The 17,625-nt window shown below is 34.2% G+C and overlaps 1 protein-coding gene across 1 annotated transcript; it reads right to left on the bottom strand.

The window, feature by feature from the left end:
• Positions 1-519: 519 nt before the first annotated feature.
• LOC131846270 (uncharacterized) lies at positions 520-13,150 on the bottom strand. Its single transcript, XM_059195532.1, has 3 exons — positions 12,783-13,150; positions 8,995-9,018; positions 520-5,835 (listed from the first exon to the last, which is right to left on the bottom strand). The coding sequence occupies exons 1-3, from the start codon at positions 12,944-12,946 to the stop codon at positions 678-680; spliced, it is 5,346 nt and encodes a 1,781-aa protein (XP_059051515.1). The 5' UTR covers positions 12,947-13,150; the 3' UTR covers positions 520-677.
• Positions 13,151-17,625: the final 4,475 nt, after the last annotated feature.

Below are 17,625 nucleotides of genomic sequence, written 5' to 3'. Positions count from 1 at the left end.
CGGGTATATATTTTTATTATTCACTAGCTGTTACTCGTGACTTGATCTGCTTAGAATATATTTTTTTTAATTATTTAGCATTTAATTAGGCCATTCCCACCATTTTTACAATCAGCCTCTGACAACTGCACAGAGTACGTTATAAACATTAATTATGCCAAATACTATATATACTACAATTATATATAATTAAATTTCTGAAATAAAATAGCCTTAGTGAGTTCTTCTAAAATTAGCTATGTGCGAGTTAAAGTCCCGTCAAAATCGGTAAAACCGTTTCAGAGACAAAAAAATTGTTGAATTAATTACCTTATACATATACATATATATATAATAAGCATCAAAATTAATGTTATACTATACTGGAAGTAGATTTATTTTGGATGTATATTTTTTTTGTTCTAATTAAACTTTAAAATATAAATTCGTGTATAATTTAAAGACAAAAAGTTATAATAAACAAATAGTGACTTTGACTGATTATATTTTTACATGGTCATGGTGACACAATTATTACTGTTCCGAGGTGGATATGAATGATAATCTGACTCCAATTTTAAATGATTATATTTTAAAAAGTTACAAATAAATTTTATGCGCACGTCATATGTAGTGGACGTCGAAAAGGGTACAGGCGAGCCAACCTCAACCGGATTGGACCTACAGCGAGCCGATCGCTAGTGTTGTGCGCCGACATCCTCCGGGGCCTTGGAAGCATCGGCTTCCAATGAAGTCTCCTCTGATGGCTCCATCAATGGACAGATATACTTTACAGCACGTCGGAAATTGCCTGCTGCAGTTTTAATTTCAACAACGCGCACCACTCCATCTTGACCTGGAAACAGAGAGCAGATGCGACCCATTCTCCAGCACATGGGAGGGGAGTTATCTTCCTTTAACAGCACCAAATCATTTATTTGAAGCTGTCTATCTGGGATCCGCCATTTCTGCCTTTGCTGCAATTCGGACACATATTCTAACTGCCAGCGTTTCCAAAATTGCTGCCGTAAAAGCTCCAACCGTTGAACACTGTTTAAACGGTTTATGTTTTTATCCTGCAAACTAGGTGTCGGTAACGACAAAAGTGGTCTTCCAATAAGGAAGTGCCCTGGGGTTAAGGGTTGAAGGTCATCGGGACAGGACGACAAGGGATATAGGGGTCTACTGTTAAGAATTGCCTCAATTTGACTAAACAACGTTGCCAATTCTTCAAATGTGAGATGAGAGTTACCTAAAATCCTCTTTAAATAATATTTTGCTGACTTCACGCCTGCTTCAAATAAACCCCCGAAATGCGGAGCATAAGCTGGTTGAAAATGAAATTTAATACCTTCTTTGGAAGAAAAATCAGAAATGTCATCAGTATTGGCGCTAATAAACTGTCTAATTTCTTTAGAAGCTGCCACAAAATTGCGACCATTATCGCAAAATATATCTAAAGGCTTACCTCTGCGAGAGATAAAACGACGCAGTGATAATATGAACGCATCTTTAGAAAGTTCACTCACGGCTTCCAAGTGCAGACACTTGTATCTAAGACACACAAAAACGCATAGATAACATTTTGTTATTCGAGAACCTTTACCCTTTCTGTTGCTTATAAAGAATGGTCCAGCAAAATCGACACCAGTACTAATGAAAGGAAAATCTGGATTTACGCGTTGCTTGGGTAGTGCACCCATTAATGGTGTTGGTGTTCTACCGCTTGCTCTTCTACATACAGTGCACTGTCTAGCTACAGTACGCGCTAAATCTCTACCAGCTATAGGCCAGACAGATTCTCTAACCGAGGACAGAAGTAGCTGAGGACCAGCATGAAGAAGACGTATATGTTCCCGCTGAAAAAACAACTTGGTAAGTCTATGCTTAGCATGAAGTAACATAGGATGACGTTTATCAAATGTGTAGCAAGAATAATTCAAACGTCCGCCTACTCGCAGGATACCATTACTGTCTATAAAAGGACTCAGTGAACATAGATAATTTTTAGAACTAAGAAATTTATTGTTTCGTAATAATGTTTTTTCATTAGGAAAACTTTGTTCCTGAGCTACTTTAACTAAAAATTCAAACGAGTAATTTAAGTGTTCAGGTTGTAAAATACCAATCTGCTTATTTGAAGGGTATCTACAATTATGTATGAATCGAAACAAATATGCGAAAGTACGTTGTAGACGATTAAAATTTGAAAATCGATCAAAATCTATTATTGATTCTGCACTTTCATTACACATGCTAACATTCACCTTTATTTCAGGCAAATTGTTAACCTGTATCCCTGTTGGAATAGAAGTGGGCCATAAAGAAACATGTTTACGCAAAAATGAAGGACCATGCCACCATAAATCAAAATTAAGAATTTCTTCCGCATTGGCACCACGTGAAGCTAAATCAGCTGGATTTAATGTTGTAGAAATATGACGCCAATCAGCGGTACTAGTTAAATCAAGAATGGCACTGACTCTGTTCGCCACGAAAGTTTTTAGTTTGTCGTATCTCGTACCTAACCAAGCCAATACTATGGACGAATCAGTCCAAAATATCTTACGCGTAATTACACATCGTAAAGCAAAACAAACAGCGCTTGTAAGTTGTGCACCTAACAGACATGCACTTAGTTCGAGACGCGGGACAGTTAACGGTTTTACCGGAGTTACCCTAGCCTTAGCACATAAGAGATGAACAGTTATATCACCTTGCTTATTTATAGACCGAAGATAAATGCAAGCAGCATATGCTGACTCTGACGCGTCACAGAAACAATGGAGTTCAACATCTACAGGGGATTCGCACAAAGCATGCCTTGGAATACGTATGTCTTGTATATATTTTATATTATAAATAAATTCTTGCCATAATTTAGCTATATCCTTTGGAGCGGGATCATCCCAGCCAATGTTATCCAACCATAATCGTTGGATTAAGATTTTTGGTTTAATAGTAATTGGACTCAACAAACCAAGAGGATCAAAAACTTTACATGAATCTGACAATATAGATCTCTTAGTTGGAATGTCCTTTGAATTTAAATAATTAGTTGGAAAATGTATATAATCTTTGTTAGGATTCCACCCTATACCTAATGTGTGAGATGATGAACTGATAATTAAATCCTTTTGGTCGTTCTGTGAATCGACCAAAATAGACGGTAAGTTTGAACGATATTTGCGTAAGCTAAAGCAACCAGAGGAAAGAGCGCTTTCCACCGACTTCTTAATATACACTAGTTCATCTATATTATCACTACCAGTTAACAAATCATCAACCAAAAAATCATTTTGTATTATTAATTTTATATTTAGATTATCACATTGCTCGCCTAACTGCCACAAACAACGTGTACTTAAAAAGCTACTACTAGTGTAACCATAAGTTACAGTATTAAGTCTAAGAGATTTCAGTGGTTCATTTTCATTGAAACGCCATAATATCATTTGTAAATTTCGATCACTGTCCTGAATTTCTATTTGCCTGTACATTTTTGCAATATCGCCTGACAGTACATATGTGTATTGACGAAACCTAATTAAAATATTAAATAGAGAATCTTGAATGTAAGGTCCAGTCATTTGTATATCATTAATAGAATAACCAGATGTAGTTTTAGCGCTACCGTTGAATACAACGCGTAGCTTAGTAGATTCACTAGATGGCTTAAATACTGCATGATGAGGAATAAAAAAGGATTGATTCGGAATAAAAACAGGCGATTCCGTCAAATGTCCTAAGTCTGCATACTCCTTAATAAATTCTGAATAAGATTGATTGAGTATTGGATTTTTCACGAATCGTTTTTCTAAAGCTAAAAATTGTCTTTTGGCTGATCTGAATGAATCTCCCAAACAGTCTGGTGCAGTAATAAGGGGCAATTTAACACAAAATCTACCGTCCTTATTTCTATATGTATTTTTACAAAAATGTTGTTCACATAATATTTCCTCCTCAGTTCTTTTATTATTAGCTGTCGGAATCTGTTCCAACTCCCAAAACATCTTTACTGTTTCATTTAAACGATCATTACTAATATCTTTATGTTCAATAGCAAGATTACAAAATACTGAATTAGTGTTCCTGGTATACATTGGACCTGCTAATATCCAACCAAGTTTGGATTTTCGAATTATTGGTTTATTTGGACCAAGTTTAATTTGTTGAGATTCAATCAGGTCCCAAAAGATATCAGTGCCCAATAGCATGTCTATGGGTGCAGATCGATTAAAGTTAGGGTCTGCAAATTGTATATTAGAAGGCAAGTGAAGTTGAGAAATATCAAATGTTTTATTAGGTATATTGCTAGTAATTTGTGGAAGTACAAGACATGATAATTGTGTTTTAAAATTTTTATATTTAGATTTTACGTTAACTATACAACGTTCTAACGCATTAGAAGAAAATAAATTACCAACGCCTAATATATCAACCCGGATTGGCAGAGAAGTTAATTGCAATAAGTTTGTCATTCTTTTTGTAATAAGAGAAGACTGACTTCCGCTATCCAACAAGGCTCGAACTGTAATAGACTTATTCGTGGTTGGATTCTGTACTTCTATCAAAGCTGTAGATAGCAAGGCATTGTTACTACAAAAATGATTTGTGAAGCCACATATACTGCTTTCAGAATTATGTCCGGTTGCAGATAAGGCAGTTTCAGTATTAGAAGTAACTGCATGTACCTGAGATGAGTTTACAGGTTGAGAAGACTCCCTATGTAGTAAGGTATTATGACGTCTCTCACAAATAGAACAACGACTTAATCTGCATTGATGTGATGAGTGTCCCTTACGTAAACAATTAAGGCAAACCTTTAACCTTGATGCTTCAGCGATTCTGTCCTCTACTGGCTTGGATAGGAACGATGCACAATCATACAAACGATGGCTACCGCGGCAGAGGATACACGAAGGTGAAGAAGCAGAGGCTTGGGTTTTAGCTGAAACCACAAAAGATTTGGAGTGAGATCTTCTATTTTGATTAAAAGATGAATTATGATCTACCTTTACTTGATCTACACGATCAGGCTTGATGTGATTAAATGATTCTAAAACATCTGCTCGACGCTTAAGAAAATTAAAAAAATCATTTAAAGAAGGCGATTTCTCAAAACTATTTTTATGTTCCTCCCATTTAATACTAGTACTGCCGTCGAGTTTTGCTGAGACTAAATGGATGACAAGAGTATCCCAGGACTGAGTTGGTTCACCTAGATTATTAAGAGCGCGCAAATTCTTTGATACATGGTCAATTAAAAACCTTATTCCCTTGGCAGAGTCGCGAGTGATAGGCCGAATATTACATAAAGAGTTTAAATGATTGTGTATTAACTGCTTCTCGTTGTTGTATCTCTCACATAGGAGATGCCAAGCTTCTTTGTAATTGACAGCACTAACTTCCAAATTACTAATGACACGAGAGGCTTCACCCTCTAGGTAAGAATTTAGATAATGAAATTTATGGATAGGGTCAATATTATCATTGTTATGTATAAGCGAAGTATATGTGTCTCTGAACTCAATCCATTTAAAATAAGTCCCATCAAAGCTCCCAATTTTTAGAGTGGGAAGTTTAAAGTGAAAGCTCTTATTATGACCACATGACTTATTACAATCTGAACTCGATCCAGAGTGAATCGATTTATAATCATCTACAATCTGATTTTTCTCTAAAATTACTTGAGTCTTAGCAATAAGAGTAGAAAAATCAGTTTCGATTTCCTCTCTTGTATCAAGTTCCGATTCCAAACTATTTGAATTCACAAATTCAATTTGTGATTGACAATCATCAAAAATGGACATTAAGTCTTTAAATCTCTCAAATCTCTGTGTTAACATAAGCAAACTAGTCTTATCGCACATCCCGTGTAAAAAGGCCGCAACTACACTTGCGTCAAAAATGTTTTATTACATAAATAAAGCGAGCTTCGCGGTTTACACCTTCTGTCAAAATCTCATGAAGCTATCGACAAAAATGAAGGAATTAATGCAAAAATACTAAAATTTTGCGACTTTAGAAAACATAAAATTCCAGCATAAAATAGAGGTATGCGTATTTGCATTTATTCGCTTTACAATTATCCCGCTCATAAAGTCATAATTGTATTTACGTAAATTTTAAAAGAAGATTTACAAAAAAATGTTTAACGCAAATATACTTAAATACTTGTTCCTATATCTTACAATCTAGGACTATTGTGTAATTCTAATTACTTACTTCTTCTACGAAACTTTTAGCTGATAGTTTATGTGTGATTATTGTTACATACTTTTCCCCCAGCAAAACTTCACAATGCGTAAAGTGTAGTTGTAGTTACTTCTTTATTACACGTAACATTTCATACCTGATGTTGGGTAATTTTAAATACAGCATGTATTTACAAGAAAAAAAAATTAAGAATATGTTCATGTAATTAAAATTAAGTAAAAAAATAAACTATTTTTAGCTAATTGTATAAGCTGACGGCGCACCAATGATGGATGATAGGAGGAGCAGGAGATCAGATGAATTTGCCAGGAATAGTAATAATAAATGATAGAAAAATCGATCTGCTTTTAGACATTTACCATAGAAGAGCGAATTGATACAAGTGTATATAAAAACAATAGATAAAAAGAATACTTCTATTTTAAATATGGATAAACGAATATACAATTGCCAGTGAATCTTATTGTAGGTCTAACAGGAATTAACTAACGATGGTTTCCAGGATGGACCGCGTGGAACTAAATGTACCTTATATTGCTAGCAATAATATTCAATATTAATTCCCGCTACCCATAATAGGTACACATACAATACTAGCTGGGGACCAGCTAACGTTACTTTGTTATAAATTACTAGCTATGCCCGCGTTAAATTTCAATAAAAAATATATCCTGTGTTATTCAGATGCATAAGCTATATTAGTGTAAAGTTTCGTAAAAATCCATTCAGTAGTTTTTGCGTGAAAGAGCAACATACAAACTTACAAACTTTCACGTTTAGAATATTATATTAAGATTAAGATTTCTGAAAACTATTAAGGGGTTCGAATTCGAAATTCAAATTCGAAAAAATCGATTTTTTTTTTTCATAAATCGCTCCCTTAACATGTCTAGAATACGGTAGTAAAGCGATTTTAGAAAATTCGAAGTCGTTTTAAAGATACAGCAGGTAAAAGAAAGAGCGGTTCGGAGCGGTGAGTTGGCAGTTAGAGACCGGGCCTATTGTGTACCGTCGGCTTTATACCTGGCCTCCCTTTTATTAATATATTTGTTTATACAAGTTTAGACACGTTTCTACAGACTTAAACAGAAATTTCTATTGTTATAATATTTTACCGAAGTTATTTTAGTCTTGGTTGAACTTCGAAGAGAGCAACAGCTACAAATTATTTTTTTCATAATGAGTGGACGGAAAGGAAGTACGAGTGGAAATGTTCATCCTGGTCGTAGTAAAAAAAGAAAGTTTAGTGGAAACCGTTTTACCCACCAAAATGATACTGTATTTACATCAGCTTCGGCCAAAAAACTTAAAAATAACATGAACATGATTGTGCCCATCGCTTCGAATTTCGCATATTGCATTTTGGAGTTTGTTTCTGTATTTGCTGCAATCTCTGAAATAGTTATATGTAAAACTTGTAAAAGTGACGTGTCTATTTCGCGATCAAGTTTCCGAGGCCTAGGCTTTAAAATTATTTTATCGTGTGAGTGTGAAAAACAGACAGTTATAAACTCAGGCCCGTTGATCGGAAATGCAATGCATAATCGTCGGTTTATATTTGCGATGCGATTATTGGGAGTTGGTCAAGAATGAGTAAATCTTTTCTGTAGCTTTATGGACATGTGTTCGGGTGTTGCAAATTCTACTTATACTGCACTACTGGAAAACATTCATATTGCTACATCTTCACTGTGTGATACTTTATTGGCATTCGCTGTTACGCAAGAAAAAACTATGAATGAAGAATCAGGAAAACCACAGGATGAATTGATTGTGTCAGGTGACGGTACTTGGAAGAAAAGAGGCTTTTCATCTCTGCTCGGCGTATCTACGTTGATCGGCAAGTACACTGGGAAAGTTTTAGATGTCATGGTCATGAGTAGTTTTTGTGGTGGATGTAATTTGTGGAAAAATAAAAAAAAAACAAATCCTTTAGAATACGAGATGTGGTATGAAACGCATGTAGATGAATGCACCATAAACCATTCCGGAAGTTCCGGTAAAATGGAAATAAGTGCCATCACGAAAATGTTTCTGAGGTCTGTAGAAAAATATGGCGTAAAGTATCTAACATACATTGGCGACGGTGACAGCAAAACTTTCAAGGGCATCCTAGATACTAAACCGTATGGAGATACTGCGGTTACAAAAAAAGAATGTGTGGGTCACGTAGAAAAGAGGATGGGAACACGACTTCGGGCTGTTAAAAAGGATAAAACCAATAAAGGAATAGGAGGAAAAGGAGCAGGTAAACTTACTGATAAAGTTATCCAAGAAATTACAAAATTCTACGGATTAGCAATTCGACGCCATCCAGATTCGCTTGAAGATATGAGAAAGGAAGTTTGGGCAACGTACTATCACAAATGTTCTTCTGATGAAAACCCTCAGCATCAATTTTGTCCAGAAGGCGAAGACAGTTGGTGTAAATGGCGTAAGGCTGAAGCTAATAATGAACTGGACCAATTTCATCACGATAAACCACCTCTAATTCCGCAAGTCCAAGAAGCTATCAAACCGGTTTTCGAAGATTTATCGAAAGACGAATTATTAATTCGTTGTTTAGGAGCAGAGACACAAAACAATAACGAATCTTTGAATTATTTGATTTGGACTTTCGCTCCTAAACATCTTCATTCTGGTCCCAAAGTTGTTGAAATTGCTAGCTACTTAGCAGTTATTATCTTTAATGAAGGTTTTCAAGGTATTTTAAAAGTTATGTCGATTATGGGATGCCCTGTTGGTCGTGAAGCCCAAGCGTATGTTGAGAAACGGGATGAAAAGCGAATCTTACGCTCTGAGCGGCGCGTAAGTGATGTCGTTAATCAAGCCAGGATTGACTCAAGAGCTGATCAATCTGCTTTAAAAGAGTTTCACGAGGAAGAGGAAGGAATACTCTATGGACCAGGCATCGCCGATTGAGAGTAAGTTGATATTTTAATAGTTTTTAACGGACTTGAAACTTTAAACGCGTTTTTCTCAAAACTGTGTTTTTCAAACTTTCCTCCATTGTATCTCAGAAACGGCTGGACCGAATTACTTGAAATTTACAGGGCACACTCAATATATGTAAACGCATGGAATGAACTATTATCAATCGAAAATTTTCAAAACTTCGATTTTTTTATAGCAAAAAACAAAAAAAAAAAACGCCTAATTTGCAACTTTTATTTCAAATGTCTATCAAAAATCCAATTTTTTTTATATTCATTTGATTATAGGTCATTCCGTGCTTTTAAGCCTACAAATTAAAACGCCGTTTTTTTTTTTTTTCAGATAAGCCGATCAGCCGGAATCGTGGAGGAAGTGGGAGCTCTTTTTTTCGAGGCGGGGGTGTTCAGAGCGCTGTAACTCTAGTTTGACTGAATATTTTTAGCTGAAATTTTATATTTATACTGTCCAAATATGTGTTAATGAATGATAAAAAACTTGAAGCTCTAAATATTTACTGGTCGTAGAAAAAAAATCCTAAAATATCCCTAAAAAACAGGCCGTTACATAGGAAGACCCCCTTAAAGTACTAATCATCATAATTTCAACTTGTGGCTACCCACAGTTGGATATAGGCCTGTCCGAATTCGGCTTTGGTGGTCTAGCGTTTAAGCACACCGATTTACTTCCAATGGTCGCGGGTTCGATTCCTCGGACGGTGCAGATATTTGTATTCCTGAGTATGACTGTTTGTGTGGGTCTGGGAGTTTTCTATGTATATGTTTCATGTATGTATATAAAATCTAAGTATTTATTGATATAAAGCTTGTGTTATAACTGATGTTGTCCCATAACACAAGCTCTTCATACCGTGTGACTAGAAGGCGCTGTTAATTGTTGAGTATTTATTTATTTCCCAATTTCTTACACCATGTGCGATCTTCCGCCTTTTGTTTCCATCGACTCCCGGTCACCTTCGTGATATCGTCGGTTTATTTTGCAGGAAGGCGCCGGACACTCCTTAACTTATATTAGAACTAATATCGCTATTAAAATGTAGGAGTTGATGGTAGAAGGAGGAAATGTAGGAGTTCGATGTATGTATTATTATGATTTTTTTATGATTCAGTTAACGATGAAGGTGGTCCAAATCGATAAGGTTGTTGATAACATACTAATAGACCAATCAAAATAAGAAGTAAACCAAAAATTTCATTGATCAAATTAATATGTTTCCACATAAAGAATCGCATTATCTCCGCAATCTAACAATGATAAATTCTAGATGAAAAGCATAATTGCGCTAAAATGCATAGTTTATACTTATAGTGCATTAAGAAAAACCCAGATTATGAAAATGTTACTCCAACCTCTCAGAGATGGTACTATAATATTAAGTACTTACATATGAAATTGGTGTTTTGTCGTACTGGCCACTTTGATCTCAAATATCTCCTCTTTCGCCAGGAATTCAAAGTTCAAATTTGTACAGTTATTTACTCATGCATTTGTTTTTCGAAAACCGTAATCTATATGTTTTTTCCATCTTTGGTTTTTTCTTTACGTCACTGAGTTTACAAAATGGAAAACATAAAATATCGCGTTTTTTAAGAGTACGAATTCCGTCGTGGCACCAGTGTGCAGAAACGACTCGAAGAATTAATGATGTGTATGGCGATGGTGTTGCAAAAGAAAACACGGTGCGTTTTGGTTCCAATGTTTTCGTTCTGGAAATTTCGATCTGCAAAACAAGCCCCGTGAGCAGCCAGAGTCCAAGGTTGATAATGAAGAATTAAAGGCTAATGTGGAAGCGGATCCATCGATAACCACGTCCGAGTTAACTGCAGGCTGCAGTGTTAGTAACAAAACTGTTTTAATCCACTTGAAGCAAATTGGGAAGGTGAAAAAAGCTTGAAAAGATCATGAATTGAATGGAGCAAATCGACAAACGCGCGTAGACTGCTGCGTTATTAGCCAACCGGCATAATAATGAAGGGATTTTAAATCGGATCATTACCTGTTATGAAAAGTGGATCTTGTACGATAATCGGAAACACTCATCGCAATGGCTGAATCCTAGCAAACTAATCAAATCCTGCCCCAAGCGAAAATTCAAACTCAAAAAAAATTACTTGTGAGCACTTAGTGGACTAGTGCCTGTGTTGTTCACTTCAGCTTTCTTAAATCTGACCAGAATATTATGGCAGATGTGTATTGTCAGCAATTGCAAACCATGATGGAAAAGCTAGCTGCTAAACAACCGAGACTGGTCAATCACCGTAGGCCACTGCTGCTTCAGGACAACGTTACGAAATTAGAAGAGCTTCAAATGTCCAATATTTCCACCGTACTTCCCGGATCTTGCTTTCTTTCAAAATTTGGATAACTTCTTGCAAGGGAAAAAATTCAAATCCGATTTATCGATACCCGTCCTAATGGTTTTTTAGTAAAGGGATCAATAAAACTACATTTTTACATTTTGATTAAATAAATATATTATATTTTGAAAAATCAACTGAAATTGGCGTTTTGTAAGGGAGTAATTAGGTTACTCCCTTACAAATTTCATATGTTAGGACCTAATATATTTACTAAACGAGTTGGAGTAAAATTAAAGAGATTTCGGCAGATCCTCAATGTCCGGGGAAATTCCAAATAAATACGCATTCGCTGATGAGACACCAAATAATAGACAAATAGAAGGGGAAGAGTTATGAGAAAAAAAGAGCTGCACACAGCGAGCCTTCTGAAATCAAGCATTAGTATGATGCACCGTTACCGATACCTAAAATATATACAAAGACTTGATGAATCTATATAAAGATAAAAACATACCACCACACTATCGACGTTTTATAAGAACTTAAGTACTACATCTAAGACTAAACTAAACTAAACCACAGAGTCCGATTCAAAAGTTGAGGATAATGAACGTTAATAAAAATAATAAAAATATCACTATTTTGAACATTTTTTGATTAAGTTGATTATGGAGGCAATAAAAATAATAATAAATTAATAATAACCCTGTTTGTTTTCATATTCTCTAAATTAATTTGCCCCTATATTTATACTTTTGACTTACATGCACGCACATAATAGACTATTTACTGTAAGAAGTAGGTATTACATGATACAAATTAAATATTCAGTTACTTTCCGCATTATAAAAGCTATTTTTATAAATACACTAACTAAACTAAAATAAATGGCTCCCTAGATATACGTAACTCGATGTACAAAAAATGATATTTCGTTAAATAACAACGTAATTATACTTGCAATTCTAGATTTTAATGAAATATAGCAGAGTATAAAGAAAATTAAAACGTAAGTAGAGTTAAATTTGTTCATATATGTAAAAATACATAACAATAAAGCAATAATTGTAGTTACCCCTGCAAATGTTCTTTGTGTTTCGTGGAATACAGAAGTAACCGTGTTTTTTTAGATTATCTGGAAGTACATGAAGCTGTTCCTAAATTAAATGACACATGTAGTTGAAGGCAACTGTGACCTACGATTTTCTCTTTGAGACTTATTTCTAGAACTCATACAAAAAATATAGGACAGTTTTTTTAAGCTCCTGAAAAGTTGGTGAAAATCACTTACTTCCTTTTTCCACGAATGGTGCGTTATCATATTTATCATATGAATCAATAAATTTAGTTAAAAAATTACTGTATTTTGTTATGCGACCTTTAATTGAACTTCGTTTGGTAATGAGATCCTTTATATTACTAGGATTCATAGTTGGAACATCTAATTTAATGTTCTCTAAAGGTGTTCTCACAGATCGATCTGAGGTGTGTGACATTATAAATATCACTTAAACAATTTACTAAATAAACTTAAAAATGATTGACTATGATAAACTAAAAATATACGAAAAGAAAAATAAAATAAATGATACGTAAATGTAACCAAGCCGGCCTATGACGATGACGTAATAGATCACTCGACGCACGAAAACAATAGGGCCGGGCGATGCGAGCGCAGCAGCCAGGTAAGCGGTAGGTACTTATTGCAACTGCGCTGGCGCACTGGAATGTGTAAATATTGCAAATGTTATAAAAATGTACCAAACATAAAATGTTAATATTGCATTTATAATATTTATTATTACTTCATAGTGAATAGTAATAAAATTACAATGAAATAACTAACTACTTGAATGTGATATAATTATCTCACTAAAGTATTTGTGCTACACTAATAATCAAATATGCAACAATCTATATTCTAACTAAATAATACTCAAATAGACAGATACAATAAAACAAAGCTACTAAAATAATTTACTACTACTAAATTAATTTTCTACTTAGGGATTTAGATATCTTTTATATGTTTTACTTAATTATTATATCTACTATTGTTATACTATATACATTAGTATACAATTGCATCTATTCTATTCTATTGGTTATTCACTATAATAGTGTTACAATTATCTATTTTAATCGACTTCTACGTTTCTAAGTTGAGATCGTAGGTAGTTATGATAAAATAATATAAAGAATGTACGAACGTTTGTACGATCAACTATTGAAATGTTTAGCTTACAATTAATAGATAAGCTTTTATATAATGTGCTAATAACTACAGGTATACTAAATAGTATTAGGTACCCCTAATTTAATAGACTCAAAAAAAAGAATAGAAATTAAATCTACGTAATCAACTTATATGGAAAAAAATCACTAATTAAGAAGTGGCAACTAAAAGCAAATTGAGGCAGAATGATTACAATAATATTAGGTAGGAAAGATAGGATAAGGCACTTCCCTTGCTAAGCTGTGGCTGCGGCGCTGCTCGTAGTCTGCTGGTGGACCGGCTGGCTTTAAGCAATTGGTGGATAGCCTTCCGTAATTGTTGATGTATTTTATAGTCGTTGTAACTAGCTTCTCCAGAAACAGATATATAAATTTCTTCAATATATTCCCATGTAATTTTGAGGTAGATAAATATTCTTCTTGCTAAGCGTTAGCTGCGGTGTTTTATTAATACTGTTGACCGGCTGGCTTCAAGCAATATTACTTTATATTCATTGATATCTTGAAAATCACGTCGTGGTCACCATGTTCCGAGGTGGATATGAATGATAATCTGACTCCAATTTTAAATGATTATATTTTAAAAAGGTTACAAGTAAATTTTATGCGCACGTCATATGTAGTGGACGTCGAAAAGGGTACAGGCGAGCCAACCTCAACCGGATTGGACCTACAGCGAGCCGATCGCTAGTGTTGTGCGCCGACAATTACTTATTTATCAATATAATTTAGTTTAAAATAGCAACAACAACAATTGATTAAATTAAATAATCCATCATATCAATAATTCTTTATCGCCATGTTGCGAGACATTGACTTTGCTAGACCTTCCTAATCACTACTTAAAATTTGACATCCTAAATTAAAGACGAATAGTTATAAAGGAATAGCGACTTTGACTGGTTATATAATTTAGTTTAAAATAGCAACAACAACAATTTATTAAATTAAATAATCCATCATGTCAACAACTCTTTATTAATATTACTAGACATTCCTAATCACAATTTAAAACTTGAAACACTAAATTAAAGACGAATACTTATAAAAGAACAGTGACTTTGACGGATTGTGTTTTTACATAGTCATAATGACAATTATTACTATTTTATCAATATATTTTAGTTTAAAATAGCAACAATGTTGATTCAATTAAATAATCCATCATGTCAACAACTCTTTATTAATATTGCTAGACATTCCTAATCACAATTTAAAATTTGATATCCTAAATTAAAGTCGTATTACATAGTCATGGTTACACTATTACTACTAATTTGTCAATACAATTTAGTTTAAAATAGCAACAACAACAATTGATTAAATGAAATAATCCATCATATCAATAATTCTTTATCGCCATAGCGCTACATTGACGTGACATATTTATTTTATGGTTTATTTTTACAAATGTATTATTCTACTGATTAGATATTAAGAATATTGTATGATTTGTATGTAAAGAATATTTTTATTATATTTTTTACATACAATAAATATTGTATTTTTACATTGCACTGAATAAAATATTTTTCTTTCTTCTTCTTTCTTCTTTCTTTATTAGATACTAGCGACCCGTATCTGTTTCGCACGGATGCAGTACAAATCTTTCATTTCTCGGCATATTCTATACTATAACATACATTTATTATACATATAAATCTTCCTCTTGAATTACGCTATCTATTACTGCAAACCACATTAAAATCCGTTGCGTAATTTAAAAGATATACGCGAACAGCGACGGCAACTTTGTTTTATACTATGTAAGAATTTAATAGGTCGCCAATTAAGGGCCTCATGAAGAAGCTCAGAGTCTGGAATGGAGAGGGCTATTCTCAGAGTTTCTCTGTGTGATCGAATCAGAAATGATGAGGTCCGCAGAAGAACCAGAGTGACCAACATAGCCCGAAGAATTGCGACACTGAAGTGGCAATGTGCAGGGCACATAGCTCATAGGACAGATGGCTATTGGGGCAATAAAATGCTCGAGTGGCGGCCACGGACCAGAAGATGCAGCTTGGGAAGGCCTCCAGTAAGGTGGACCGGATCGCTGGAAGGTATTGGATGCGTGCAGCACAGGACCGATCGTCATGGAGATCTTTGGGGGAGGCCTGTGTCCAGCAGTGGACGTTTCCCGGGCTGAGATGGTAATGTAAGGATTTAGTAAATGAAGATTAGCTATGTTGATTGAAAGACATCTCTTTTAGTGATAAGCCTGCTTGTCTATATACAGTTAATTGTTTTTATAAATTTTATTCTTGTACGATATGGTGTATAATAAAAATAATAATTTTTCTTTATTTATTTTATTTACGCTCTTTATTGTACCAGATACAGAAAATAATTAAAATAGTAAATATACATTAACTGATACAAAACTCGGTCTTATCGTCAAGCAATTTCTTCCATGCGACTTTTGGTTGGATAGAGAAAGTAAAGATAAACAGAATTACTGGATTTCTATTATTTTATTTAATTCAGCCACTATTAGCATGTGTGAGAACACACTGATACAGGGAGAGAGTTCCTCTCTTAAGGAAAGACGATGCGAATAAAGAGCTTCACAAAATAAGAGATAACAAAACGCCACTGTCTTTTACAGTGGCGTTTTGTTATCTCTTATTTTGTGGGATTAATCAAAAGGGTACGCTAATTAGCGTAATCGTTTGATTAATCCCCTGGGATTATAATGTTATAACAAACGCCACTGGGACAGGTCCCATTCTAACGGAAATTCCAATGTCCTAAACTAAGGTACCAACTTCGGTGCCCTCAGACTTAAGTCGTATTTGTCTAGAAGGAATAGGTCTTTAATCGCTCTGTAAATCTTTTCAGGCCTTTGGAGTTCCTTCTGCACTCACCCCAATGTTCATTAGTATAGCTGTAATGGCCAGACATAGACAACATTTTAGAATATATTGTAGTGTTATTTTACATATGTATATATATATAAGTAAAAATAAAATACAGAAAACCACTTGAAATACGAAGATATATATTAGAAATGATTATCAAAACATTGAAGTGTAAACGAAAAATGTACTACATAAAGGAACTATAGATTTAAATACCAATTAAGAATAAAAAATACTATTCTGAATAGTCAGTATAGTATATAACAGAATATTAAAACGAAACAGTTATTTTATTAGTTTGTTTTAGTCGTCACCTGGTTCGCTGACCAGTTAACACTACGCGTCCATGCTATAGCTGAACTCTATTCATTGCCTGATGATGCCTGCCGCCTAAACGAGGCAAAACACGTATCGTAATATGGGTGTACATCTAATAAGGGTCGGAATTTTATCAGTAACAGGGAAGATCTCTTCTAGGAGCGGTCAGATTACCGAAATAAATATTTGTAGTCTCACTCATTCTAATGATTGCGGAATTAAACAAAATAATATAAATGTATTAACTAATGAAATTATCCTCAAAATATTACTTAATTCAATAAAATATATACTAGCTATATAGACTAGCCCGCAACTTCGTCCGCGTAGAATTTAACTTTATGTTTCTAAAATAAAAGTAGCCTAAGTTACTCCTTATTATATCAGCTACCTGCTAATAAAAGTCCCATCAAAATCGGTTTAGCCATTTCAGAGATTAGCCGGAAGAAACAGGCCGACAGACAAAAATTGTAAAAAATGTTATTTTGGTGTAGGTATGTACCGTATTTATATTCATATGCATGTAGTAAAAACGGTTATTTCAATATTACAAACAGACACTCCAATGTTATTTATATGTATAGATATAGAACATATTGTAGTATGACATGATGGTGACGACAAAATATATGTTAACCATGTTTTTAAATTTCGAAAGAGTTGCTACGAAATATATATACATATATATAGATATACATGAACTAAACTAGATACATCGGTATGTGTGATTCAATTAGAATTGATATCACTAGTAGAAGGTCACT

Source organism: Achroia grisella, unplaced genomic scaffold (genome assembly GCF_030625045.1).
Source record: "Achroia grisella isolate CSIRO2021 unplaced genomic scaffold, CSIRO_AGI_Agris_v1 utg509, whole genome shotgun sequence".
NCBI lineage: Eukaryota > Metazoa > Arthropoda > Insecta > Lepidoptera > Pyralidae > Achroia > Achroia grisella.
The sequence above is the reverse complement of the archived record's forward strand: the minus strand, read 5'-3'. Positions and strand labels throughout refer to the sequence as shown.

Bases quoted from the DNA above. Each gene is read 5' to 3' on its own strand.
- LOC131846270 (XM_059195532.1), bottom strand. From the start codon at position 12,946: ATGTCACACACCTCAGATCGATCTGTGAGAACACCTTTAGAGAACATT. The intron at 9,019-12,782 runs ATATGATAAATA...GGCTTGATTAAC, and splicing joins TTAACTAAATTTATTGATTC to GACATCACTTACGCGCCGCT. The intron at 5,836-8,994 runs GCGTAAGATTCG...CGATAAGACTAG, and splicing joins TCACTTACGCGCCGCTCAGA to TTTGCTTATGTTAACACAGA.